The following is a 26,669-nucleotide window of genomic DNA, read 5'->3' on the forward strand; positions in this document are numbered from 1 at the left end:
GGGCGTCAAAGTACATCGCTGGTCGTCCATGCGTTCACGATGGACATGATTCATCATGGCAAAGAAGCTGTCTTGCTCAGCTGTTGTCTGAGAAATAAAATATAACAACACTTGTATGGCCTTGCTTTGCTACATCAATTGAAGGGTTGGAAAGTTTGTAATGGAACATGTCTAACCTGTTGGGGATCTGGGCCTGTACCTGTAATGCAAAGTTAACGGATAGTTTAGCGAAAGGATAGACCGACACAAACCATAACTTAACAAGTGTGACCTGAGTTACTCTGACCTTTGAGAGCAGGACTTGCGGGGCGGTCTCTGGTCAAATTTTGTGTGCTACTGCTCGGCGTCAAAGTACATCGCTGGTCGTCCATGCGTTCACGATGGACATGATTCATCATTGCAAAGAAGCTATCTTGCTCAGCTGTTGTCTGAGAAATAAAATATAACAATATTTGTATGGCCTTGCTTTTCTACATCAAGTGAAGGGTTGGAAATTTCAATCCAAATCAATTGTAATGGAACATGTCTAACCTGTTGCGTATCCGGGCCTGTACCTGTAATGCAGGGTTAACGGGTAGTTTAGTGAAAGGAGAGACCGACAGAAACCATAACTTAAAGGTGACATATTATACCACCAGGTGTGAGTGTGATTAGCCGTTACAAGCCGTTTTGAAAATCTGCCTCTTCTGACATCACAAGTGGGCGTGTCCACTTAGATTTCCTCCTCTTCAAGAGATGTTTGTTCTTTGACATCCACTTTTGACAGATTTTGTCTTTTTTTTACGTTTTACTTTTGATCCTAATAACCTTGCTTTCAATGCTTCTTTTTAGTGGATCCAATTTTTATGTTTAGCCTGCATGTCAATTGTATCATGATATGGCAATAGGCATGGAACTCTGTACAAGCCTGCATAGGCTTTGCTCTCGCCTTGCACAGATGTTGTATTTGTGCTAAACAAATAAACTAAACTAAACTAAAGACGTGGGCTGGATAGATGAGCAACATTTGCTACAGTCCACTGGGTAGGTTGGTAGAGTGATCTATCCAGCACATGTCTAGGTGGACACGCCCACTTGTGATGTCAGAAGAGGCAGATTTTCAAAACGGCTTGTAACGGCTAATCACACTCACACCTGGTGGTATAATATGTCACCTTTAACACGTGGTACCTGAGTTACTCTGACCTTTGAGGGCAGGACTTGCAGGGCGGTCTTTGGCCAAATTTTGTGTGCTACTGCTCGGCGTCAAAGTACATCGCTGGTCGTCCATGCGTTCCCGTTGGACATGATTCATCATGGCAAATAAGCTGTCTTGATCAGCTGTTGTCTGAGAAATAAAATATAACAACACTTGTATGGCCTTGCTTTGCTACATCAATTGAAGGGTTGGAAAGTTTGTAACGGAACATGTCTAACCTGTTGGGCATCCGGGCCTGTACCTGTAATGCAAAGTTAATGGATAGTTTAGCGAAAGGATAGACCGACACAAACCATAACTTAACAAGTGTGACCTGAGTTACTCTGACCTTTGAGAGCAGGACTTGCGGGGCGGTCTTTGGCCAAATTTTGTGTGCTACTGCTCGGCGTCAAAGTACATCGCTGGTCGTCCATGCGTTCACGATGGACATGATTCATCATGGCAAAGAAGCTGTCTTGCTCAGCTGTTGTCTGAGAAATAAAAGATAACAACATTTGTATGGCTGTACTTTTCTACATCCAGTGAAGGGTTGGAAAGTTTGATCAAAATCAATCTTAATGGAAATTGTCTAACCTGTTGGGTATCCGGGCCTGTACCTGTAATGCAGGGTTAACGGGTAGTTTAGTGAAAGGAGAGACCGACAGAAACCATAACTTAAAGGTGACATATTATACCACCAGGTGTGAGTGTGATTAGCCGTTACAAGCCATTTTGAAAATCTGCCTCTTCTGACATCACAAGTGGGCGTGTCCACCTAGATGTCCTCCTCTTCAAGAGATGTTTGTTCTTTGACATCCACTTTTGACAGATTTTGTCTTTTTTTTACGTTTTACTTTTGATCCTAATAACCTTGCTTTCAATGCTTCTTTTTAGTGGATCCAATTTTTATGTTTAGCCTGCATGTCAATTGTATCATGATATGGCAATAGGCATGGAACTCTGTACAAGCCTGCATAGGCTTCACTCTCGCCTTGCACAGATGTTGTATTTGTGCTAAACAAATAAACTAAACTAAACTAAACTAAAGATGTGGGCTGTATAGATGAGCAACATTTGCTACAGTCCACTGGGTAGGTTGGTAGACTGATCTATCCAGCACACGTCTAGGTGGACACGCCCACTTGTGATGTCAGAAGAGGCAGATTTTCAAAACGGCTTGTAACTGCTAATCACACTCACACCTGGTGGTAGAATATGTTACCTTTAACACGTGGTACCTCAGTTACTCTGACCTTTGAGGGCAGGACTTGCAGGGCGGTCTTTGGCCAAATTTTGTGTGCTACTGCTCGGTGTCAAAGTACATCGCTGGTCGTCCATGCGTTCCCGTTGGACATGATTCATCATGGCAAATAAGCTGTCTTGATCAGCTGTTGTCTGAGAAATAAAAGATAACAACATTTGTATGGCCTTGCTTTGCTACATCAATTGAAGGGTTGGAAAGTTTGTAACGGAACATGTCTAACCTGTTGGGCATCCGGGCCTGTACCTGTAATGCAGAGTTAACGGATAGTTTAGCGAAAGGATAGACCGACACAAACCATAACTTAACAAGTGTGACCTGAGTTACTCTGACCTTTGAGGGCAGGACTTGCAGGGCGGTCTTTGGTCAAATTTTGTGTGCTACTGCTGGGCGTCAAAGTACATCGCTGGTCGTCCATGCGTTCACGATGGACATGATTCATCATGGCAAAGAAGCTGTCTTGCTCAGCTGTTGTCTGAGAAATAAAATATAACAACATTTGTATGGCTGTACTTTTTCTACATCCAGTGAAGGGTTGGAAAGTTAGATCAAAATCAATCTTAATGGAACATGTCTAACCTGTTGGGTATCCGGGCCTGTACCTGTAATGCAGGGTTAACGGGTAGTTTAGTGAAAGGAGAGACCGACAGAAACCATAACTTAAAGGTGACATATTATACCACCAGGTGTGAGTGTGATTAGCCGTTACAAGCCATTTTGAAAATCTGCCTCTTCTGACATCACAAGTGGGCGTGTCCACCTAGATGTCCTCCTCTTCAAGAGATGTTTGTTCTTTGACATCCACTTTTGACAGATTTTGTCTTTTTTTTACGTTTTACTTTTGATCCTAATAACCTTGCTTTCAATGCTTCTTTTTAGTGGATCCAATTTTTATGTTTAGCTTGCATGTCAATTGTATCATGATATGGCAATAGGCATGGAACTCTGTACAAGCCTGCATAGGCTTCGCTCTTGCCTTGCACAGATGTTGTATTTGTGCTAAACAAATAAACTAAACTAAACTAAACTAAAGATGTGGGCTGGATAGATGAGCAACATTTGCTACAGTCCACTGGGTAGGTTGGTAGACTGATCTATCCAGCACACGTCTAGGTGGACACGCCCACTTGTGATGTCAGAAGAGGCAGATTTTCAAAACGGCTTGTAACTGCAAATCACACTCACACCTGGTGGTAGAATATGTTACCTTTAACACGTGGTACCTCAGTTACTCTGACCTTTGAGGGCAGGACTTGCAGGGCGGTCTTTGGCCAAATTTTGTGTGCTACTGCTCGGCGTCAAAGTACATCGCTGGTCGTCCATGCGTTCCCGTTGGACATGATTCATCATGGCAAATAAGCTGTCTTGATCAGCTGTTGTCTGAGAAATAAAAGATAACAACATTTGTATGGCCTTGCTTTGCTACATCAATTGAAGGGTTGGAAAGTTTGTAACGGAACATGTCTAACCTGTTGGGCATCCGGGCCTGTAGCTGTAATGAAGAGTTAACGGATAGTTTAGCGAAAGGATAGACCGACACAAACCATAACTTAACAAGTGTGACCTGAGTTACTCTGACCTTTGAGGGCAGGACTTGCAGGGCGGTCTTTGGTCAAATCTTGTGTGCTACTGCTGGGCGTCAAAGTACATCGCTGGTCGTCCATGCGTTCACGATGGACATGATTCATCATGGCAAAGAAGCTGTCTTGCTCAGCTGTTGTCTGAGAAATAAAATATAACAACATTTGTATGGCTGTACTTTTTCTACATCCAGTGAAGGGTTGGAAAGTTAGATCAAAATCAATCTTAATGGAACATGTCTAACCTGTTGGGTATCCGGGCCTGTACCTGTAATGTAGGGTTAATGGGTAGTTTAGTGAAAGGAGAGAACGACAGAAATCATAACTTAAAGGTGACATATTATACCACCAGATGTGAGTGTGATTAGCCATTACAAGCCGTTTTGAAAATCTGCCTCTTCTGACATCACAAGTGGGCATGTCCACTTAGATTTCCTCCTCTTCAAGAGATGTTTGTTCTTTGACATCCACTTTTGACAGATTTTGTCTTTTTTTTACGTTTTACTTTTGATCCTAATAACCTTGCTTTCAATGCTTCTTTTTAGTGGATCCAATTTTTATGTTTAGCCTGCATGTCAATTGTATCATGATATGGCAATAGGCATGGAACTCTGTACAAGCCTGCATAGGCTTCGCTCTCGCCTTGCACAGATGTTGTATTTGTGCTAAACAAATAAACTAAACTAAACTAAAGATGTGGGCTGGATAGATGAGCAACATTTGCTACAGTCCACTGGGTAGGTTGGTAGACTGATCTATCCAGCACACGTCTAGGTGGACACGCCCACTTGTGATGTCAGAAGAGGCAGATTTTCAAAATGGCTTGTAACTGCTAATCACACTCACACCTGGTGGTAGAATATGTCACCTTTAACACGTGGTACCTGAGTTACTCTGACCTTTGAGGGCAGGACTTGCAGGGCGCTCTTTGGCCAAATTTTGTGTGCTACTGCTCAGCGTCAAAGTACATCGCTGGTCATCCATGCGTTCCCGTTGGACATGATTCATCATGGCAAATAAGCTGTCTTGATCAGCTGTTGTCTGAGAAATAAAAGATAACAACATTTGTATGGACTTGCTTTGCTACGTCAATTGAAGGGTTGGAAAGTTTGTAATGGAACATGTCTAACCTGTTGGGCATCCGGGCCTGTACCTGTAATGCAAAGTTAACGGATAGTTTAGCGAAAGGATAGACCGACACAAACCATAACTTAACAAGTGTGACCTGAGTTACTCTGACCTTTGAGGGCAGGACTTGCAGGGCGGTCTTTGGCCAAATTTTGTGTGCTACTGCTGGGCGTCAAAGTACATCGCTGGTCATCCATGCGTTCACGATGGACATGATTCATCATGGCAAAGAAGCTGTCTTGATCAGCTGTTGTCTGAGAAATAAAAGATAACATTTGTATGGCCTTGCATTTCTACATCCAGTGAAGGGTTGGAAAGTTCAATCAAAATCAATCTTAATGGAACATGTCTAACCTGTTGGGCATCTGGGCCTGTAACTGTAATGCAGAGTTAACAGGTAGTTTAGTGAAAGGATAGACCGACAGAAATCATAACTTAAAGGTGACATATTATACCACCAGGTGTGAGTGTGATTAGCCATTACAAGCCATTTTGAAAATCTGCCTCTTCTGACATCACAAGAGGGCGTGTCCACCTAGATGTCCTCCTCTTCAAGAGATGTTTGTTCTTTGACATCCACTTTTGACAGATTTTGTCTTTTTTTTACGTTTTACTTTTGATCCTAATGACCTTGCTTTCAATGCTTCTTTTTAGTGGATCCAATTTTTATGTTTAGCCTGCATGTCAATGGGCTCTATACACGCAACACTTCCGCATTGGTCTCAGAATGCTTCTACAAATCAGGTTCCGGTGTTACACTGAATTCTGCGACCCATCGAAAAGTGTGACCCAAGGCGGCGCTGTTGAACATTTTCTGAAACATGCACGAGTTTGAAGCGTAGACAGGCGTGAAGTCGTTCACGTGCGGAAACATGCACAAGCTTAAAACGTAACATTTGTATCATCATCATCGACACAATGATTTGATTTGAATAGCATTTTACAGACCCATACTATGGATCAACATGCTATTGCCCGGTTTCACAATACCGGGCAAAAAAAACGGATTACGATACAAATGTTACGCTTCAAACTCGTGCATGTTTAAAAAAAAATAGCCGCCTTGGGTCACACTTTTCGGTGGGTCGCAGAAATCGGTGTAACACCGGAACCGGATTTGTAGAAGCATTCTGAGACCAATGCGGAAGTCTTGCGGGCATATAGCCTATTGTATCATGATACGGCAATATGAACTCTGTATGGAACTCTGTACAAGCCTGCATAGGCTTCGCTCCCGCCTTGCACAGATGTTGTATTTGTGCTAAACAAATAAACTAAACTAAACTATACTAAAGATGTGGGCTGGATAGATGAACAACATTTGCTACAGTCCACTGGGTAGGTTGGTAGACTGATCTATCCAGCACACATCTAGGTGGACACGCCCACTTGTGATGTCAGAAGAGGCAGATTTTCAAAACGGCTTGTAACGGCTAATCACACTCACACCTGGTGGTAGAATATGTCACCTTTAACACGTGGTGCCTGAGTTACTCTGACCTTTGAGGGCAGGACTAGCGGGGCGGTCTTTGGCCAAATTTTGTGTGCTACTGCTCGGTGTCAAAGTACATCGCTGGTCATCCATGCGTTCACGATGGACATGATTCATCATGGCAAAGAAGCTGTCTTGATCAGCTGTTGTCTGAAAAATAAAAGATAACAACATTTGTATGGCTGTACTTTTCTACATCAATTGAAGGGTTGGAAAGTTTGATCCAAATCAATCTTAATGTCTAACCTGTTGGGCATCTGGGCCAGTAACTGTAATGCAGAGTTAACAGGTAGTTTAGTGAAAGGATAGACCAACAGAAACCATAACTGAACACTTGGTGCCTGAGTTACTCTGACCTTTGAGGGCAGGACTTGCAGGGCGGTCTCTGGTCACATTTTGTGTGCTACTGCTGGGCGTCAAAGTACATCGCTGGTCGTCCATGCGTTCACGATGGACATGATCCATCATGGCAAAGAAGCTGTCTTGATCAGCTGTTGCCTAAGAAATAAACGATAACAACATGTGTATGGCCTTACTTTGCTACGTCAATTCAAGGGTTTGATCCAAATCAATTGTAATGGAACATGTCTAACCTGTTTGGCGTCTGGGATAGGGGTACAAGAGGCCGACCTCTCGCGAGGTTTATCTTTGCAGTCAGTCAGATTGGAGCCAAGAGAACTCTGCTGGCCAGATCGGTTGCCTGTATTTTGGAAGATGTTTGGCGCAGAACATCTCTGTTCGTCCATCCTGGAACCCTGGAAGGGAAAAACAGGACCTCATTTTGAGAACATCGGCACTTGACAAACTAACAAATTGATTCCATTCAATTTGAACTCTATTGACCCCCTTGAACAGTGGTTCGCAAACCTTTGACTTTGGGTGTCCCAAAGATGACATTGTCATCAAGACCATTACAGACCACCTCATATGCTAACTGTAAAAAATGTGTAAATACACATGCAGTGGGTGAGTGCAAGCGCCCCCTATACACAATAACTGGTGCAAGACGGCCATGGCCAGTGGGAAATAGTGGAAAGAAAAAGTCAGCAACACCGATTAGGCTCCCAGTGTGTTTATTTAGCATAGACAAACTATCACAAAACATCAACGGAAAACATTACAATGGAAAACATATGAGGAAATACACAAAGATGAATTATTTATCATATATAATAACAAGCCATCATACTATATATGCTGAACAATGTTTATTATAAATTGACTTTCATTTAACTATAATCTTTTCTTCTATTGTAAATTTGTCTATTAAAAAAAAAAAAAAAAAAAAGTCCCATGTACCGCATACAATACCCGAGTGAACCACAGGTTGAAAAACACTGCCCGGGAATAAACTTTGACCATGAATTCAATGCAACGTATTACATTTTCCATGTGTGCACCATTCCCAACCGAAGTCTTCCTTGGTTTGAGGCGTCCATACAACCTTCAGTCGCTTTTGACATAACGCTTCAGAGCCTAATAAATAACGCTTCCATTACCACAGACTTTTGGAGAGACCCGACAAAGTCATTGCTGTCTTACTGTGAGGGCTCTTGGAGGGATAGGACCCACCTGGACTTTGGAGACCATGTAAAGCATTTGGCTGGAACCAGTCGCATCAGTGGCCGACGTGGTTCCTCCGTTGCGTATCCCGGGGAGCGACGGAAGAGTCACGCGCTGGTCGTCCAGTCTCCTGCCTTGAGTGTTAGACAAGAGACTGAAAAACCTCTCGGAATCAGGACCTGGCAGCAGAGAACAGACAAGCACACGGGTTGTTTTTCATTCATCAACTGAGTTATCAGTTGATGAATGGTTGTTGTTATTAAAACCAGGGATGGTAATTCAAGCTCAAAACCATTAATTAGCTTTAACATAAACACAGTCTCAGGAAACATGCAGTCCACCAGAGACCAATAGAGAAGCATGCAATCTATTAAGGACATGGCCATTATCAAATAGCAGAGATCTTTTGGTATCCTTTTGCCAAATGCACACTATCCTAGTTTTTCTATCTATTGGCTCAATTGATTGGCTGAATTGATAACATTATTCTAACAATAACTAAAATAACAAGTTAACCCAACCCCTGAACACCAAAAGGGCCCACCTGTGGGGACGGTGCTCTTGCGGGGCTTGGTTCCAGTGTGTTTGGGGGTGGAGTTGGCGCTCTTGCTGGGGTTCAACACACAGCGCTGCTCCTCCATCCTCCCATGTGAGGCGTGGGTCATCATGCGGAGAAACTTGTCCTGGTCCACCTGCAACAGAGATGAGAAATCATGCCTCAATGTTTGTGTGTGATGTTTGTAATGTTAAAAGTGGTCTTATCTATAGAAACATTGAGACTTGACTCATTTGAATACAGCCAAATCCCAATTTTGATTGAAAAATGCCATGTCAGGTATAAACAACCTTCAAGAGCTTCTATTTTGACACATCTACCTGATTGTAATTCATAAATGATAGATACTTTTATTGATCCCCAAGAGGAAATTCAAGGTCACAGTAGCTGTAAATACATCACACACAGCATACACATACAGCATAAACAGGATTATAAAAAATAGATATACATGAATACTATGAACAATAAGAGATACTGAATAAACTAAATAAACAAAATAAAATAAAATGTCCACATGAATGTGCTCATGGCCGTATAGGCTTGCAAATGTATACATGCTGAGCGTCCCCCCATTAACACAAGCAGAAGGAGAAGGCTCGTAGGATCGTACCTCCTGATTCACTGGGTCCTTGGTCTTGGCTCTCTCCAGGTCAGAGCCGGGGCTGAAGGAGGCTGACCGGGTTGGAGCTGTGGTATCCGGGGTCACAATCGGAGGTAAGGAGCATCTCTGCTCTTCCATCCTGGAACCCTAAAAGTGATGAGATGGTTTACAACATGGTGTGCATGCATGCAGAGCGTTGCCATTTACAATGCGAACCATGGTGCTTGTTTATGAATCAAGGAAATGTGTGGGGTTGTGATATGTACATAAAAGACATCTCAGGGCGGGACTATATGCATCGGTTTGACTGCTTTTCCTAACTTCTTATTATTGTTGTGTGTTTATCTTAATGTCAACATTCTCCTGGATATTGATATGATACTGATATTGCAAATACAATCTATTTATGTATAGATATAAATGAATAAAGAAAAGAGACTAGGGGAGACTCACTTGCACTTTGGAGACCATGTAGCAGAGGTAGCTTGATTCTCCTCCATCAGACGTTGTGGGCTTTTCGTTCTCTGTTGCAGGCAATGAAGGAAGAGTCGCCCGCTGGTCGTCCAGCCGTTGGGCCTGAGTATTCGCCAGTAGGCTGAACAGCTTGTCTGATTCAGGCCCTGAAAGTACCGAACACATAGAAATAGTAACACAATTCATTCATATTCAGTCATTGAGAAGATGGAAGCAAGGGGGGAGTGCTTATTTTCTCTTAAAATCAACCCTTGAATGCTAGCCAGCTCGGGAGCTGACTTGCAGCTAAGGGCACACAAAGCAAGTGTTCTTGTGAAGGGGAGAGAATTGGGACAGGGCCTAAAAGACCCTAACCACCAGAGACTATGGGTGGTTATAGTGTTTAACTCCCAGTATAGTGACTGGACTACCCCCCTCCCCCTTTGTATATCAATGAAATTACCTGTTGGTGGTTCAGCTGTGCTCGGCTTCCCCTCTGCTTGTTTGGCTCGTGGAGACGGGCTCTTACTGGGCTCCACGCCTCCTTGCTGACCTTGGCTCATCCCAGTCCTGCTCGTATCCTGATCCGCGTCAGGGGCCACCTACGTCACAAACAGAGCAACATATTTCACACCCTTTCTCCTGCTTAGCGCCACTGTTTTTTCCGACGCTCTTGAAGGAAGCCACAGACTGCAATGACATTGGAGACCTTGGTGGGACAGTGTCGAGGTGTGTTACGCTGTACATGGTCGCCTGACGCAGACAGCTGTCTCCTGGCGGTGTCTGGAGTGCTCTCGGTCAGAACGATGTGAGGTGTGGCGCACCTCTGTTTATTTGAGGCAGGTGTCTGAATAAACATTTTTCAAAAAAAGACATCGGAAGATTAGGGGTAACTGGAAGACTGTTGCACATTCTTCCAGTTATCCAGCTAGGGGAGCCATCTATTGCGCAGTCTGGTCTGGTACCTGGCGGTTGAAACCGGGCAGCGTAGCGAGGGTCACACGCTGGTCGTCCAGGCGCTGGCCCTGAGCACTGGCCAGGGCGTGGAAGAAGTCATCGTTTCTTGCACCTGTGTGGCGTGAGGCAGACAGTTATCGGGATGACATGAGAAGGCCAATAACAAGGTTCAAAGAACTCAAATCCTATGCTCATTTTTTTTTTTTAATCCATCATTCCTAATGCTTAAAGGTTAGTAAGGTTTTCTTCTGATGATCCAGTCTGCGTTATCAATGGTTTATTTAAACCTACAAGTTGAATAGTTGATTTAATTTTGCAAGGGTACACTTCTTTTTTTTCTGGAAAAAAATCTAAAATAGCTCAAAGTATGTGACTAAAGGTAGTGAAATATTTTCCAGCCTTGGTTCCAGAGAACACAATGCAGTCTGATGTCTGTCTGAGAGAGGCTGGTCCTGACCTGTAGTTGTAGTTATGCTCTGGGCGGGGTCGGAGGGAAGAACCTGCTCCGGGGGTCCAGGGGTTCCCTGCGGAACAAGATAAACCAAAAACAACTCCATAGATGTCCACAGACCAGCAAAGAACAGGTTGCACCAATTGATCCAATTGAATATTATTGAAAGAAATAATTTATATATATTTAGTATATTTTGGAATTTAAACATAGCCTACATTACAACACTGTTGTGGTTTTGAATCATAACATCATTTATTTAATTCCAAGGAAACTTATAACAAAGGTTATCAAATGTCTGTCAAAAGGTCAGAGTGATATGGTAACGGTTTCATCACTAAATGATATGGGTCTGTATAAAACACACAACATACATTTACATTTAAAGTAATCATTTCACACCATACCAGAGGGTTCCGCTTAGCTGCCATCCTTATCTCCACTTCAACTACAGTCAGTCATCACACAAGAACAGTGTACGTCCAAAAATGTACTTCCTCGTTTACTCAACAATGGGTAAAATCAAGTCTAGCATGCACAATTTGCATTCAGTTACCGAACAGAAAAACCATTGTAAATCCAGTGGAGCGGAAGATGGGAGTGTTTGGATTTTTCTTCAGACGTAAACTGGCCATAGCTTGGGAGGATGCTTTTAAACAGTCCTGAGCGCTAACGTTCAACCTGTTGCCATTAAGACCTCAGGCGTTCTGTAATCCCAGATGAAAACATAATCCTCAGATGGAAAGGGATGATCTTTTTCTGTACTACGCCTGCACTGGAGCTAACGCTGTACTTAAGAGTAGGCCTACAAGCAGAAGATAATGTGGAACGTAATGGTGTGTAATAATTACTGCAAGAAACATTACAAACATAAGAAGAAATGCTCTTATGTAGCCCTAGCCACAGTATCAAACTGACGTTGAGGTCAAAGCCCCTCATCAACAATTATACAAGAGTGCATAGATTAGGATCTCTCTCCAACAGGTCCTGCATCGTTTATAAACATATCCGCTATGATGCCTCATTTTCTGTTTAAATAATCTCATAGGGAGATTTCTGAGGTTAGTGGCTCTGAATATGATACATTGTAAAAAGAACTGGGTGCAAACTTATGAGAAATTCAGATAATGAAATGAAATTAAGAGAACCACAGTGTAGCAGTGCTTTTATATGTTGCAGTATCATTGGATTATCTCTGTCCCGTATACTTTTTATGATCTGTTATGTTTTAGGATAGCAAATAGAAGTATAGACATACTTACTAACAAATACTCATAGTATATATTTTTTATTTTTACATAGAACAAGGAAACAGAGACCCACCACACTCAAAATTACTTACTCTAAAAGCTACATGATAAAAGTGCTAGATTTCAAAATAAACTTTTGAGAAGCAACTGTGACAACTGAAAACTGTGACAGTGGCATCAAGGAGGGACAGTAGAATTAGACAATGACACTTTTTTTTCATAGGTATCTCTAAGATTTAAATTATTTGGTTCTAAGACCGCAAATATGTGATTTCATTACAACAAAAATAATTTGAAATAATTACAGTATAGGATACAATCATCGGGTACAGTAAATACAATCTATTTAAATTAAATAGTATGGCTATGATGTGAAACCAAACAGTACTATATACATAATCTATTTCAAATTGAGCATTGCACACACAAAAGATGTATATATATCCTTCCAGTGATTATATCTTTGACTACCTGGGTAAGTACACATATACATATACCGCAAATCCAGTGACAATAGACCAGCATCCCTCATCAGCACAAATAAAATATATCTCTATCCCAATCCGCTCGCTTTGCTAAGGATCTCCCCTTAAAAATCCGGATTAAGCACTTTGTCTAGACTCTTCACGTCGTTCAGGAAGCTGGTCGGTGTCAGGATGTGAGATGACCCTGACAAAGTAAACAGAAGAAAGATGTTAACTTTACATGGTCAAAAGTGGACCCCTTAAAGTTCATTGTAACCTAGAGCTGCGAGGCTACCAATTCAGCCAATGCTAAATGTGGATACACTACATTTAAAAGCTGTCATTTAGTGCAGTGGTTCACTGATCTACCCTCAGGACTCGCATGGGTCATGTTAATGACATTCCATTATTAACAGGCAAATTATTTATTAACAATGCCTTTGTTTTCTGTTAGAAACATTAAGCGAACAAAAAGATGCAACAATCTGTGCTAAGTTCAGTAAAATAGTAAGCCACTGATATATGAATTAACATTGAAAGTTTAGAAACAACTTCTAAAAATGAAGGTATTGCAAATACTCTGCTACACACTTAAAAAGCCCTCATGACCCACTTATGGTTCAGGAGTCTTGCGACCTTCCAGGTGAGAATCAGTTTAGTAGACCATTTTATCCAAAGAAAACCGGAGAACAATCAAAGCATATAGTCAAAATCTACAAAAGCTACAAAATAAACCGTTTCCAAATGTACATGTGACAAAACTGTAACCGGGGAAGGCTGACCGGCCACTTTGTTAACAAAAACAAAACCTACCAATCAGGACTTCCCATTTTCCGTCAGTGGCTCGAGTGACCTCATAGGCCGAGCGCATCTCGGAGTGCGTCACCCCACCAATCACGAAGACGATGAGACGCGGCCCGGAGCGGTACTCCGTCGGAGATTTGTTTTTGTGCCAGTGCCCGAACCGTGCACTGCTATTCAAGAAAACAAGTACAAAATGTTGAAGTTGTAAACCACACCATACTGAAATGGCCATAATCTTCAGTGAAATGTCATGGTTAAGTCTAAAGAGGAGGTTTTTTTTTAATCGATGTCAATGTTGCATAGATTAACAGTACAGGAAGTATCGTGGAGTCTTGCAAATGGTCTGCAGTGTGCTCTATAAACACATCGACATCTGGTGTCAGGAGGATAAAGTAACATTAATTAATACGCAGGCCCAGACCAGAACATCATGTGCTCGACCACACAGGAAGGGAGACAAATAAATTGTCCATTAGTGGATGCAGATTATGGTCCGACACAGGCTCTTAAATGTGGTTTGTGTAAACCCTTGAATGATGGCGGCAGTTCCATGGGATTATGAAGCACTGTAATGAACCTGGTAAACTGCGCTCATTTGATCTTTTGACGTCAAGAGATTCAAGATTCATGAGACAAAACGTCAACAACAACAAATACATAAATATAGCAATAGTGAAAAAATATATTTCTGGGACTTTATTGTTTACCATCATACGGCGTCATCATGAAAGCTCTACTCCATTGTCTTCAAATCTTGTAATCTATTACAAGATTACCTGACCAGGGGTCCTGGTCAGGTAAGGGTATAGGGGCGCGGGGGTCCTGGTCAGGTAAGGGTATAGGGCGGGGGCGGGGGAAACCATAGCTCAGCTCTCACCTCACTGCCGTCTGCGTTGTGTTGATTGGCGCCGGGTTGGAGACAAACGGCCACAGCTTTCTGTCCAGCTTGTCATCCAGGGCATTCTGTGCCCAAACACACACAAAGAGGCAGAGGTGACAACACAGACAGTCAGAGTTCAACATTCTTCCAATATGAATTTAAAGAGTGCCTTTGTTTCTGTATGTGCATGCAAGAATACATTTTTTTCTTTATTCCCCACAACAAATGCTTTTTTTTGCCTTTGGTACTCCACGCTTAAGATGTTCCTTTGAGTATGCAAAGGAAGAGACGTCTTAAGGCAATTTGAAAATCCCTGCCAGAGCACATTTTGGATTGCGTGCCTCACTACTCAAGATTCTCCCCTCCAGCTACACAGCTCTTAAGCTGCCCACGTGTCTTCTGCACATATCGGCATGCGGTCACAGGTTTGCACTACCTCCATGATGTCTTTGAGGACCGGAGTCCACCGGGAGAGCTGGTAGGTCGACTCTGTTCGCTCCTTCCTCTCCGGCTGGGCTTGACTTGCGTTGGCGCCCTGACGGGGGAACAACAAGACGTTTGCATGGCGAATAGCTTCATGGCGTGTATGGAGCAGCAGGAGGAGGAGGAGGAGGAGGTGTCTCAGGGCTGCGGTGGAGAGGCCTACCCCGGATATGATGTTACAGCCAAGTTGCTGCAGGTTGGTGATGATGTTGCTGTCCGCCTGGATGTTGGCGTGCTGGATGAGCTTGGTGAGGTTCTCGTCAGCAATGCCTGCAAGGAACAAGGTCAAAGACAACATCAGGAAACAGATTGCCGTGATCATTTGACAGCAGATTCTCTCCATTTTAAAATGGTAAATGGTCCTCATTTATAGAGAGCTTTTATCCATTCACCCATTCATACACCGACAGCGGAGTCAACCACGCAGGGCATAACAGCCAGCTCGTCAGGAGCAGTCAGGGTTAGCCGTCTTGCTCAGGGACACCACGACACTCGGCTAGGAGGAGCCGGGGATCGAGCCACCAACCTTGCGGTTACCAGCCAACCCGCTCTACCCCCTGAGCTACTGCCGCCCCATTTTAAACACCTGGCCACGAAGTGAATCTGTTTTGGTAGCAGGTTTCGTTAGCAGTCGAACGGATGGCTGGTGGTCGCTGAAGTGTTTTCTCTGTTAAAAGAAAAACGGACCCACCCTTCTTCTTGTGGAAGATGTAGAGCAGGATGATGCGGATCTTGTCGTAGGCCTCGATGTCGTTGTTGAGCAGCACAGGGACGATGCTCTTCATGGCGTCCCTCAGGGGCTGCCCCTCTGCATCGGAGCCCATGGCCAGGTCCTGTGGTGGAGCGTCCCCATTAGTCACCGTCATAGGGTTCAATACAAACAAGGCCCTCACAGTAACACCTTCTCGCCCCATACCAAGTGTCATTTTGCACACCTCATATTTTATTTGTAAAAATGTTATTAAATATTTAATTTGGCAAAACAATTGCACGAAAACAAACAAAAACAGCTGCACGATTTAATCATCAAAATGTATCAAAACCAATTATCAAAATGGGCTTCTTACAGTCTTAGCTTTTATAAATGGCACTTAGGTTGTCAGCTCTCCCTTTGCAAACACTAGGAGCTTTGCCCTCCCTAAAAAATAAGTTTACGGAATATTTATAATAATAATAACAAACCAGGACAGATTCCTTGGATTGGGTACCAACTTGCCAATAACTTCAAGTCAACATGAAAGGCATTTATTTTTCACTGGGGGTGTGTGACAACTACCTTTAAACCTGAAGTATACTCCTGCTATAATAAAGGCACATTGTCACAGGCCAGGACACATCCCTCCCACATCCTTCCTGGAGTCAGCCACACCTTGTTTATCTTAGAAATGCGTCACGAAAGACAATGTTCCTTCACCCGACATTTAATGATACACACCCAATGATCACTCCATGATCCCAGAAATATCAGTTTCATTTATAGTTGATATGGAAACCCACTTTACTGTAGTATGGGCATGTATGAAAATGGGCATTTTAAAACATTTCAAATACACCGTAAGTGAGCCGTTCTTCTCGATGGTGTGATGCAAAAGAAAATGTTAAAGCAGCGAGATATAACTATCAAAATGTATCAAAACCACTCAGCAATATGGGCTTCCTACAGTCTTTAATAGCTTCTATAAATGTCACCTCGGTCGGTCGGATCCCCCTTCACAAACACTAGGAGCTTTGCCCTTCATAAAAAAAAAAAAATCTGTATTCCTTAATCCCCATTCTCCATTAGGCTTATACAGCGACCAACAAACCTTGCTCTTTAGCATTTGAAATTCACGAGCGCTGAAAACAAGACATCATTGTCTACCACCATAACTTTTTTTTTCTTTTTTTTTATCACCTTTAGTGTCACAAAGCCTCCTCTGTACTTGCTTGAGCCATACAATGGAGGACATTTATACTGCGGGTACCCGCTGAGGGTAGAGTGGTGGTGACTGGCTTGCTTAAGATTCCTATTTCAGAGCACAACACATCCCCCCCGCCCCGCCCCCCCATTGGGATTAAAGAAACAGCTCTCAAGTACGCCAACGGTGCATTAGTGAGGCAGAGTGAACGCTTGCATGTGTCCCGATTAACACTCCAATTAAATAAAAGTCACACAGGGCTCGTGGGTCGCATTTTAGTGTCTGCCATGTAAGACACTCGTTTGATTAAAAAGGGTCTGAATTATGGTAGCACAGACATTGTTTGGAGGACATGTTAATAATGCTGCAACCTTTTTTGCCATTGCATTTATTGGCATGGATTGGATTGACGCATCAGATTACAGTGTATTACCGCATATGCAAATGGGAATTGGGATGTCTCGTCTTTCAACGCCGTCACCATTAGAATTCCCCCGCTACGCATCACTACAGTGTGTCTGTAGCCAATGCATTTTCCCAGCGGAGCTACAAATAGTTAATGCATTAATGGTGTGCTACATCTGCGAGCGGTTGTCATTCCATGACAGACACTCTCTCGAAGAGACTGGGTGAACATTGTGCCATAAACTTGACTACTCGAAAAAAAAAATGACTACTCGACGGCTGTGTGAGAGTGAGGTACAGAGTCTGCTTCTGAAGAGCGTGTTCAATTAAAGAGATGTTTTAATTGACACCGACCTGTTCCACCTCACAAAGTTTTTCCAGAGATTGCTTGAACTTCTTCATGCAGGCATCGGCGAGGTGCAAGTGAGTACTGTACTGTAAGTAGAAAAAATGGAAAACAATAAAGACAAATGAATGACAGTGGTCGAAGAAGAAGGTACAAATGGTGGCAAGTGACCACAACTAACAGACAAAGAAACACATCACATTGATCTGCAACATAAAGAATGGTTGGGAATAGTATTTAGATTTGAAGAAATTAGGAAAGATCATTCCCTAATTTTCAAACATTTCTCATGCTTTTATGTGATAGAATGTGCTGAAACTCACCAAGCTGAGCTCTTTTTGGTACTGTGGCATCTTCTTCAGCATCTGAGAGAGATCCTTGATGTTGGCCTAAAAACACAAAACACATTTAATGGTGACTAACCTCAACACCAGGCACAGGCCACTTAATTCTAGGACAGTAACTCCCACACTGTTCATCACTCACATTATCAGTGGACATCCTTTTACTCTCACAGAAAGTACGCAGTAGTTCAGTCACCTTCCTGCGAAAAGGGCAACATTCATTTACAAAACACCACCTTGGATTGTGAAATAATGACGCACACTTTTTTCAAAACGCAAAGGATTTTAGTCTGCATCCAGAACATGAATGTCAAATACTAAAGGACTATACAAGTGTAATTCTGGCACTTTCCGACACTCTACTCACAAAACCAGGTGCAAAAAATACCCTACAGTACGCAATCGACAGTCACAATACAAGCCACCCTTATAAAACGATTGACTATTCAGCGAGCCAAAGTGCACAGAGTAGGAGGCCTCTGCCTCTGCACTGCCGACCTTCCACCAGGTGACAGACTCACTTGGTGACATCGGCGATGTGCATGTGTCGGAGCTGAACCCAAAGCTCATCGTCCTCATCCAAGAGAACCTCTCTCTCTTTACTTTCTCCAATTCCAGTGGTTTGATACCTGGAACATGCAGCAGCACGTCAAACGTTTGAATACAGGAATAAGTGATCAAATTAAATTCTCTAGTCCTTTTAGCGGACTCTTTAAATTAAAGAAAGTGCAGTCATATAATAAGCAGGTAAGGGTGAGGCATCTTGGACATGGGTGCCTACAGGTAGACAGCGGACCGCGGGGATAGAACACAGAAACTTTGGCCAGGAGTCGAAAGGTAACCCTACCAACTAGACTATCCTGGTCAAATATTCATGTTTGATTGATCAGCTGCACGTTGTATTCACAGGCGCAGCACTCACTTGTAGATGTCTTGCTTTATGTCCAGCAAATCGTAGACCATGGCCTGGAAGGTCAGCTCGTGCAGGATGGGTGTGATGGGGTCGTACCCTCGGTCTACGATCAAGAGCTGGGACCGGGCCTTGTCTGCCCCCTAATGACAACGGTAACGTTGTTCAGTAAAATAATATAACGTGGCAATGAGTGGTGGGGCACTTAGGTGTAATTTTTTCAAATTTTATGTGAATTGCTTTGAAATGCCAGAAGAACAGTAAGAGAAGAAGAAAATAAATACATCAACCAAAGGCAAAACAGAGAGCTCAAATATTGCGGAATGAATTATATTTAGATGTTTGCCTGGTATCTCAAAGTAACTCATTATTACTCAAGTATTTTGCATCAGGAAGATGAGTTTTCTCTAGTAGATCGATTTGGTTTTCTTGTTAAATCCACATTAGCCTGTTTTTTATATTTCCACGAATGGGTCATCATTTTATACAAAATGCATCATGTATGTTTAAAAATTGATTCATATTTGCTCAGATAAGGAACATTGATATTTAAAACAGGAACTTTGAATGAGAACTCAAGAGGAGGCCAGTTCTAATATATTCAAATCCTCTATTTCCTCTATATGCATAAGGAACTGTAAATGTGAATTGTAATACATGCCTCTTCAGACCAGTCTCAGGCGCAAGGAAATGTCAGCTAAGGAAGAATGGAAGAAAAAAAAGAGTGAAAGAAACAGCAGAGTCAAGCACAGAGGGAGACAATGATTAACAAGAAGTAAGCACCAAAAACACCCCATAAACACCAAGAAATGTGAGAGAGAAGTACAGCGCTTCACAAGCTCAGCCGAGCCGAAGGTTGCTCTGGGTTTGATCGGAGAGACAATAACGTCTGCTGCAGTAGCAACAGCAGGATGTGTTGACCGGGCTTGGCAGTGCCGTACGGCCTCCTCACCTCTCCCATGCTGGGGTTGTCGGCTTTGTGGGCGTTGAGGTGCTGATAAACCTCCTCAGCCAGCTTAGCGTTCACCTCGGGGCCACTAGCATAGATAATGGGAACAATAACCAGTCAGCCACGCCAGGGAATTACACACACGGTATGTTATGACAATTTGATTTGAGACTGGGCGGAGTCGCGCTAGTCAAGGGTGAAAATCATTGTGTGTCTTTAGGTGGAAGGTTAGCATGCCTTTCGGGGTAGAATCGTTCAAACCGTGACTCTGCCGGTTGTGCTAGTCAATGATGTCATGTCGACAACGGCAGGCAAACGCATCAGCGTAGGGAAAAACCTTGCCCTACGACATTCCATTATCGGATTTGATTACATTTTTATGTAATCAATACATCCTGCGGTACGCAGGATGTACGCAGGTCTAGAAACTTTTGCAGGATTTCGGTAGCTGAATGAGGAAGACAACAAATACAGGTTTTTCCTGTGCTCCGGTACCTGCGGTAGCGGACGGCAGGGTACTCCTTCAGCGTGTCGCAGAGGGTGGCTATCTGCTCAGCCAGACCCTCCAGCATTTTGTCCTTGCCTCCAGACGACTCCAGGCTGTAGAAGCGGTGCATGGAGGTGGGGTCGTCCATGGAGAACACCTGTTGGTGGTGCGGTGGTGAGAGACGTAGGGTTAATGGTATGGTGGGGGGGGGGGGGGGGGGGGGGGGACAAATGAAAGCAGGGAGGTTAAGAAGAAGACCCTGAACCTGAGACTCGTAGGGCAGGAAGGCTACGTTGATCTCCTTCAATGTCTTCACGAACTTGGCAATTCTGGATTTCCCGATTTGAGCAAAGAGACTATCCGGACAATCTACGCAGAAGGGAAGACAAAGCCATTTAGGAATAGGTATTTCGAATTTGAAAGATGTGGAGACCATCAAATCATCTTACTGTCGGTGAAGAAGATGTGTGCTGCTTTGTAGGTGAAAGCGGTGTCTTTGAAGTCCTTGATCAGGGCTTCAACGGACTGCGATAGACAAAAAGATGATTTAGAGAAATATTTCAATTTAGCCTGTTTCCTTCATCTCTGATGACACAGCATGGTCATTTTATATTTTAAGTATGATCAATTGTTACATATTGTAGCTTCAAATACTATAATATATAGTATAATATACTTGTATCAATGCAAAAGACACAGCAATTGGATCGTGACTACAATAAAGTTGAAACACTGACCTTCTCCACTGGTGAGATGAGATAGATGGCCTCCAGACTGGAAATGGGCTCTCTGCGTTTGCTGATATCCTCTACGACTGAAAGGTGAAGGGTGGATCGTCGTATTACTATGACCACATGTGTATTCTACATGTTAAGGGTGTATGCCTCAATTTCATCACAACCAGGTTGTGATGAAATTGCATCTGCTCTTCCACGAGTAGAATGTCTACACATTGATCAGAACGTCTATGCCATTGAAGCTGTTAATAATAACTGTCTTATATTTATCCTATTGGTGGGATATATCCTTTAACAGGTCACTTACTGGTTACCCCCTCTGCCAAAATATCAGACATCTTGCAGCATGATGATAAAATGCGCATACTGATGTGATCCACAATGAGGACCTGAGGAGCAATACATTTGAAATAAAAGGTTAAAACAGGCAGACAAGCAAGCAAAAGTGATGTTGTTCTAGGCCTGGGCGATATGGCTGAATAACATATCACGATATAACTTGATATTGATAATAATTTGAATGACCTAAAAAGACTAGGAATTACCATGCTGGATTTAAACACTTTTGTTTAACACTAAATATGACCTTCCACTGTTCTTCATTGATAAATACTCCAATGTTGATACAACAATGAAAAACACTCAAATATTGTAAATAAGTATGGAACCGTGTTTGTGTAACAAACCCAGCTGCTAGATCCGGTGGTCCAGTATCTTATCGATATATATTGAACATGTTTTATATTGATATTGATCAAAAATATATCACGATACAAACCCTTTATTGTTTTATTGCCCAGGCCTAGTTGTTCTCTTACTGTTGAGTAGTTCTCACCTTCCATTCTCCATCCTTCTTTACGCTCTTGATGACTCCGTTTAAGATCTCTGCAGATAACCACATACATTTATGGTTAAGAAAACTGACATCCTTATTTGAATTTGCAACGTCTTCATCGTCTCTTGCACCAAGAGAGGTCACCTTACTAATTATATAGGCTACATATTAAGGCCAGATGTCAAGGAGCAGGTAGGTGTTATGCATCTTGCATTTCGCTTCAACTCTCAACACAAAACCGACAACTTTATATCCATTTTTCATCTACGTCTGAAAAGCATGTTGGAAAAATAGAAGCAGATTACCATCATGACTTTGCTGTATGGTAAGAGTGTGGTGTAATAACAAATGAAGAACTAGTTGCCAGGTTGCCTTTAAATAATTAGAGACTTGGTTGTAACTGCTTATGATTACAGCTTATAACTATTATAATACTGTAGATTAATTAATAAGTTAATTATCTGGTTACTTTATATTGGTTGTAAGGCAATATGAGCAACAAAAAAACAACCTCCACGAAAAGGGGATACAATGTAATTTTAAGATAAATTTAACTCAAATTAGCCGTCATAGTTGGATCTGAATTAAGACTCATTCATTCAAACAATCTAAATATTCTAGCAATCCCTCCAGTAAGTCCCTAGAAAATTAACAAAATAGCCAAATCGCATGACAAGTTTCTCGACCTCACTTCCTCTTAGCAATAGATCGTTTAGCCACTTGATCATATATATACCGTAGTTTGATTAACCCCTCGTATTGATATAATGACAAGTTGACGTGTTAGATAATGTATCTAAAAAAACGTTGATAGTTGATGAGCGATGATGATAGTCACTAGGAACTAGGGGTGGAAGAAATCCTCTCAGGCGACCTATCAATACAGATATAATCCTAAACAAATAGCTAAAAACCGAAGCAGACTGTCATAACTGGGCATTTGACACCCCGTGTTTGTCAGTGTTGATTTCTCTTCACATCTGAATGGATATAATGTCACAGATATGAAGAAAAATACTTACTTTCGCCAACAATCGCCTTCAACCCACTCGGTGCCATCGTAGCCTCTTGCGTGTTGCTAACCTGTTACTTCCGTGTTGTTAGTATTTTCCTGTTCGTCCAAAGCAGGTTTTGAAAAGGAAACATTATCACCCAGCGTTTCGTTTTAGTATTACAATCTATTTCTAACAGGTGCACCGCATGTCAAGATCAAAAGTTGACTCAATATTGGTTACAATGGGGCTCATGCGCTGTGTAGACTTGTTCAATTTGTTAATTTCAAAGCAGTAAACTACACTGGGTTTGAAAACCTTGTTTCATTAATATTTTTTCAAGATATCATATCGATTATAATAAAACCATAATTACATCTTATCACAAAAAAGCACCTTGATTGATAATTTGTATTAAGCAGAGGTAAATGGCAAATATTAACCATAAAGGCTATCTATATTGCTTGTAATTGAGAAATAGTCAACTGTTGACACAAATTGTTATGGCTGTTATTGTTGTGGGTCAACCAGACAACAGAAACATTAATGAGACGAATGAATGAATGAAGACTTAAGTCCCAAATGACATTGTTGTGTTACAGGTTTAATAAGTCGGCCATATCTTGATTTCTGCACAAAATAAACACATTTTATGAAACAAAACTTCACGTAATTTAAATACATTAAAAAAACACAGATCACAGATTGGCAATTGTTATCCAATGTGGTGAGGTGAGGACTACCATTTAATTTATGGTAATCGGTAGTAATACCTATCTATGCATGCCACATTTAAGGTATAAGGATAGAATGCAGATGAAAAGATCCAAACAAAAGAATAAAAAAATTGACTTAATCTTTCGTGAGCGAAAATGATCAATCGACAACCTACTTCAGTGGTAAAAAGTGTCTTTCTAATCAAACATGTGGTGTCCACACCACATGTATATACAATTACAAAAGAAAACTTTAATATCCATTTTCTTAAAGATGTTAAAAGAAAATGTTCACGGAAAAATCGTATTACACTGAACTTCAACAAGACAGTATCGAAAACAATCATTGAAGAACAAATAAGCATACGTGAAAATAAATATTGTCAAATCAGATGGAAATAGATATTATGAAGGACAATGATGTCAGCATTTCTTGAAGGTGTAAGACGTTCAAAATATAGAGAAATTTGCCATTTAAAATACATTTTATTCAAGCGTCTGTTAATCGGAACAGCATGGGGTCCAGTCCAAATGCAAATCCAAATGGAATCCAAATGGAAAACAGTTTGCTCTTAATGAAATAAAACTCTTTCCAAGTTGTTGTTTGTCCTTAGTTTTGTGACTCCAAAGCCATCTCTTTCAATAAGCGTTTCTCCTTACGGTTCCGCATTCTCTCTTTGAAATCCTCCAACTCCTTTCTCTGTTAAAAGAAGAAAAAAAAGATACATAACTGTGCAGTGAGACCTTCATAAATAAACAATAACGAATGTGTAATGCACATGAAAAACATATTATTCTTTACAATTAAGTATAGACATCGTCAAATCTGTGATACATTGCTTGGTTACATCAGAGTGTAAAGGATGAAAGTTCCAATCAATATTGTTTGTATATATTATACATTTTCTTTGTAAAACAATAAGAATAGTCACTGTCAATAGATATGCTTTTCATTCATCCTGCTCAACTATAGCATGTTTGACAAGTAAAAATGCCTCCTGAGTAGTGGTATTAGTCCGGAAACAATTAAATAAAAACATTGAGAACTGTTACTTACGTGCATTTTCTCGTCAGGAGGAAATATTTCTCTCTGGAGGTTACACACATGTAAAACAACAGAAAGACAGAGAGGAGAGATGGGGAACAATTATAGATCGAACAATCGTGTGTGTGTGTGTGTGTGTGTGTGTGTGTGTGTGTGTGTGTGTGTGTGTGTGTGTGTGTGTGTGTGTGTGTGTGTGTTTATTATCAGTCAGGAAAAAACATCTTGACATTCAATGAACAATATAGAGTAACAGTTAGCCTACTATTGAGAGAACCTCACATACCTTTCTCTTGACTATATATTCTTCAAAGTATTCAGCCTGGTTAGATATCCAAAACATGGTAACGGGAAAGGATAAATACAGCACCATCTGTTTAAAATATAAACGATGTTGACTGGTCGGGCAGATTGAACCACAACCACACCACACAGCATGCTAAAGAATGTTGAACCAATATCCTTCATTGTTACGATAACCCCAACAATGTACGGAACGAAGACACCAAAAAATGCAACTAATACTTAATGTTTATTATCATTATAACTCACTTACCCGAAACATCTCTATCTTAACACCCATTTTATCATCCACAATGGTCAACCTTCACACTACTTCCTGTTACAAAAGAGCCGGATATGACATTTACTCCATTTCCTAAAAACGCACCAATCAGCGATTACTATGTACAAGCTGTTTGGCCCAGCGCAAATATACACTTATTTATATGAAAATGTTTAAATATAGGAGTTTTGCAGACGTTACGTCATTCAACAGTTAATTATATAGAGTAATATATGTATGTACCTTAAATAGATCACCTCGAGCATCTACATCTCATTTAATAAAGGACATGTGTAAAGTTGTTTGTCTACCAAATCCAACCAATAGATATGTGAATTACGTTATTTAAAATGCTGATTCTATACGATGAAACTACACCCATAAACGCATACTGTATATATTATTGCATGTCTTTGTCTGTTCGCCACTCGGTGGCCACAGGGGGGCGCTGCATGTCACAACTATTCCAAAAACCGTACTGGAATAGTTCAGCATGCGGCACAGTACATATATAATACTATCCGGCCAAATTTCAAAGATTGTTGGCGTTTATTACAACAGCTGAAATGTTTTTTTTTTTTGTTATTCTATTTCGTAAATTGTATTTTTATTATTCTGGAAGGTTCTACTATCGCACTGTAGTTAATACATATGGGGCTGAAATGTCTTTGTAAACCAAAAATGATCATATCTGCAAATATCGAGTGTAGCCTCCCTGGGTCATTTAACATTTTGTCCAAATGTGTATTGCAAATTAGACGCGGCGGAGGCGGCCAAACACATTTCGCATACCCGCCGGTCCTCCGAAAAAAAGTTGCCCGGCGCGTGCCTCTCTCACGCTCTTTACGTTCTTTACGTTATCTCGACGCGCGTGACGCCATCGACGGCGGCGAGAGGTGTTCAGGATCCCTGGAAAGAAAGATCCGCGCGTCCTGACAACCTAATAAACCAAGGTAAACGCCGCGGTTCCACTCACCATTTCGCCGGTCGTGTTGCCTCGTCCCCAGCCGCGACTGACTAGAATGTGATATACACACTCGTACGGGTCTAAAGGCGCTACGAGGTCGCAATATTATGGGGCGCCAAACGAGACAGTTCACTCGAACGACGGCCTGTTCCCGCTAGCTTGCTAGCTAATGTTAGTTGTCAGTGGGCTACGAGACACTATGTTGCATGTGCACCCAGCACCCAACACGTATCTTCCAACATTAATGGCACTCGGCTGGTGAATTACACCTCGGGATGTATGTATTTAGTGGGGTTCTACCCCCGTCGCCTGCCTTGTGTTGTGGCAGTCGGGTTACATCGTCACGGTGGTGATGGCGCACACTCATTCGGGC

General features: G+C 41.9%; 3 protein-coding genes across 5 annotated transcripts in view; 1 reads left to right on the forward strand and 2 right to left on the reverse strand.

Annotated features, from left to right (window-relative positions):
- Positions 1–12,526: 12,526 nt before the first annotated feature.
- Positions 12,527–23,097, reverse strand: stxbp2 (syntaxin binding protein 2). 2 transcript variants are annotated; one of them, XM_084488666.1, is made up of 19 exons: positions 23,037–23,097; positions 22,015–22,064; positions 21,487–21,568; positions 21,180–21,256; positions 20,892–20,967; positions 20,708–20,811; positions 20,451–20,599; positions 19,959–20,043; positions 19,019–19,149; positions 18,618–18,725; positions 18,239–18,296; positions 18,076–18,141; positions 17,761–17,841; positions 15,795–15,936; positions 15,267–15,373; positions 15,057–15,155; positions 14,618–14,703; positions 13,750–13,907; positions 12,527–13,141 (listed from the first exon to the last, which is right to left on the reverse strand). In XM_084488666.1, the coding sequence occupies exons 1-19, from the start codon at positions 23,071–23,073 to the stop codon at positions 13,062–13,064; spliced, it is 1,776 nt and encodes a 591-aa protein (XP_084344792.1). In that variant the 5' UTR covers positions 23,074–23,097; the 3' UTR covers positions 12,527–13,061. The 2 variants fall into 2 exon arrangements, with proteins under 2 accessions (XP_084344792.1, XP_084344791.1); XM_084488665.1 differs by having other exon boundaries at positions 13,750–13,910.
- A 498-nt stretch (positions 23,098–23,595) lies between these two features.
- On the reverse strand, positions 23,596–26,327 carry pet100 (PET100 cytochrome c oxidase chaperone). 2 transcript variants are annotated; one of them, XM_084488155.1, is made up of 4 exons: positions 26,306–26,327; positions 25,051–25,137; positions 24,780–24,812; positions 23,596–24,422 (listed from the first exon to the last, which is right to left on the reverse strand). In XM_084488155.1, the coding sequence occupies exons 1-4, from the start codon at positions 26,306–26,308 to the stop codon at positions 24,333–24,335; spliced, it is 213 nt and encodes a 70-aa protein (XP_084344281.1). In that variant the 5' UTR covers positions 26,309–26,327; the 3' UTR covers positions 23,596–24,332. The 2 variants fall into 2 exon arrangements, with proteins under 2 accessions (XP_084344281.1, XP_084344280.1); XM_084488154.1 differs by lacking the exon at positions 26,306–26,327 and adding an exon at positions 25,321–25,385.
- brd4 (bromodomain containing 4) overlaps positions 26,150–26,669 on the forward strand; it is a 35,460-nt gene continuing 34,940 nt past the window's right edge. The window contains exon 1 of the mRNA XM_084488152.1: positions 26,150–26,282. The gene's annotated coding sequence lies outside the window, so the exon portion shown is untranslated. The remainder of the gene's footprint in view (positions 26,283–26,669) is intronic.

Source organism: Micromesistius poutassou (genome assembly GCF_964030765.1).
Source record: "Micromesistius poutassou genome assembly, chromosome: 1".
Lineage (NCBI taxonomy): Eukaryota > Metazoa > Chordata > Actinopteri > Gadiformes > Gadidae > Micromesistius > Micromesistius poutassou.

Bases quoted from the DNA above. Each gene is read 5' to 3' on its own strand.
- stxbp2 (XM_084488665.1), bottom strand. From the start codon at position 23,073: ATGGCACCGAGTGGGTTGAAGGCGATTGTTGGCGAAA. The intron at 20,812-20,891 runs GTAAGATGATTT...CCTTCTGCGTAG, and splicing joins ACACATCTTCTTCACCGACA to ATTGTCCGGATAGTCTCTTT. The intron at 14,704-15,056 runs GTAGTGCAAACC...GTTTGGGCACAG, and splicing joins TCCTCAAAGACATCATGGAG to AATGCCCTGGATGACAAGCT.
- pet100 (XM_084488154.1), bottom strand. From the start codon at position 25,347: ATGGGTGTTAAGATAGAGATGTTTCGG. The intron at 24,813-25,050 runs GTATGTGAGGTT...TGTAACCTCCAG, and splicing joins AATATATAGTCAAGAGAAAG to AGAGAAATATTTCCTCCTGA. The intron at 24,423-24,779 runs GTAAGTAACAGT...TTCTTTTAACAG, and splicing joins CTCCTGACGAGAAAATGCAC to AGAAAGGAGTTGGAGGATTT.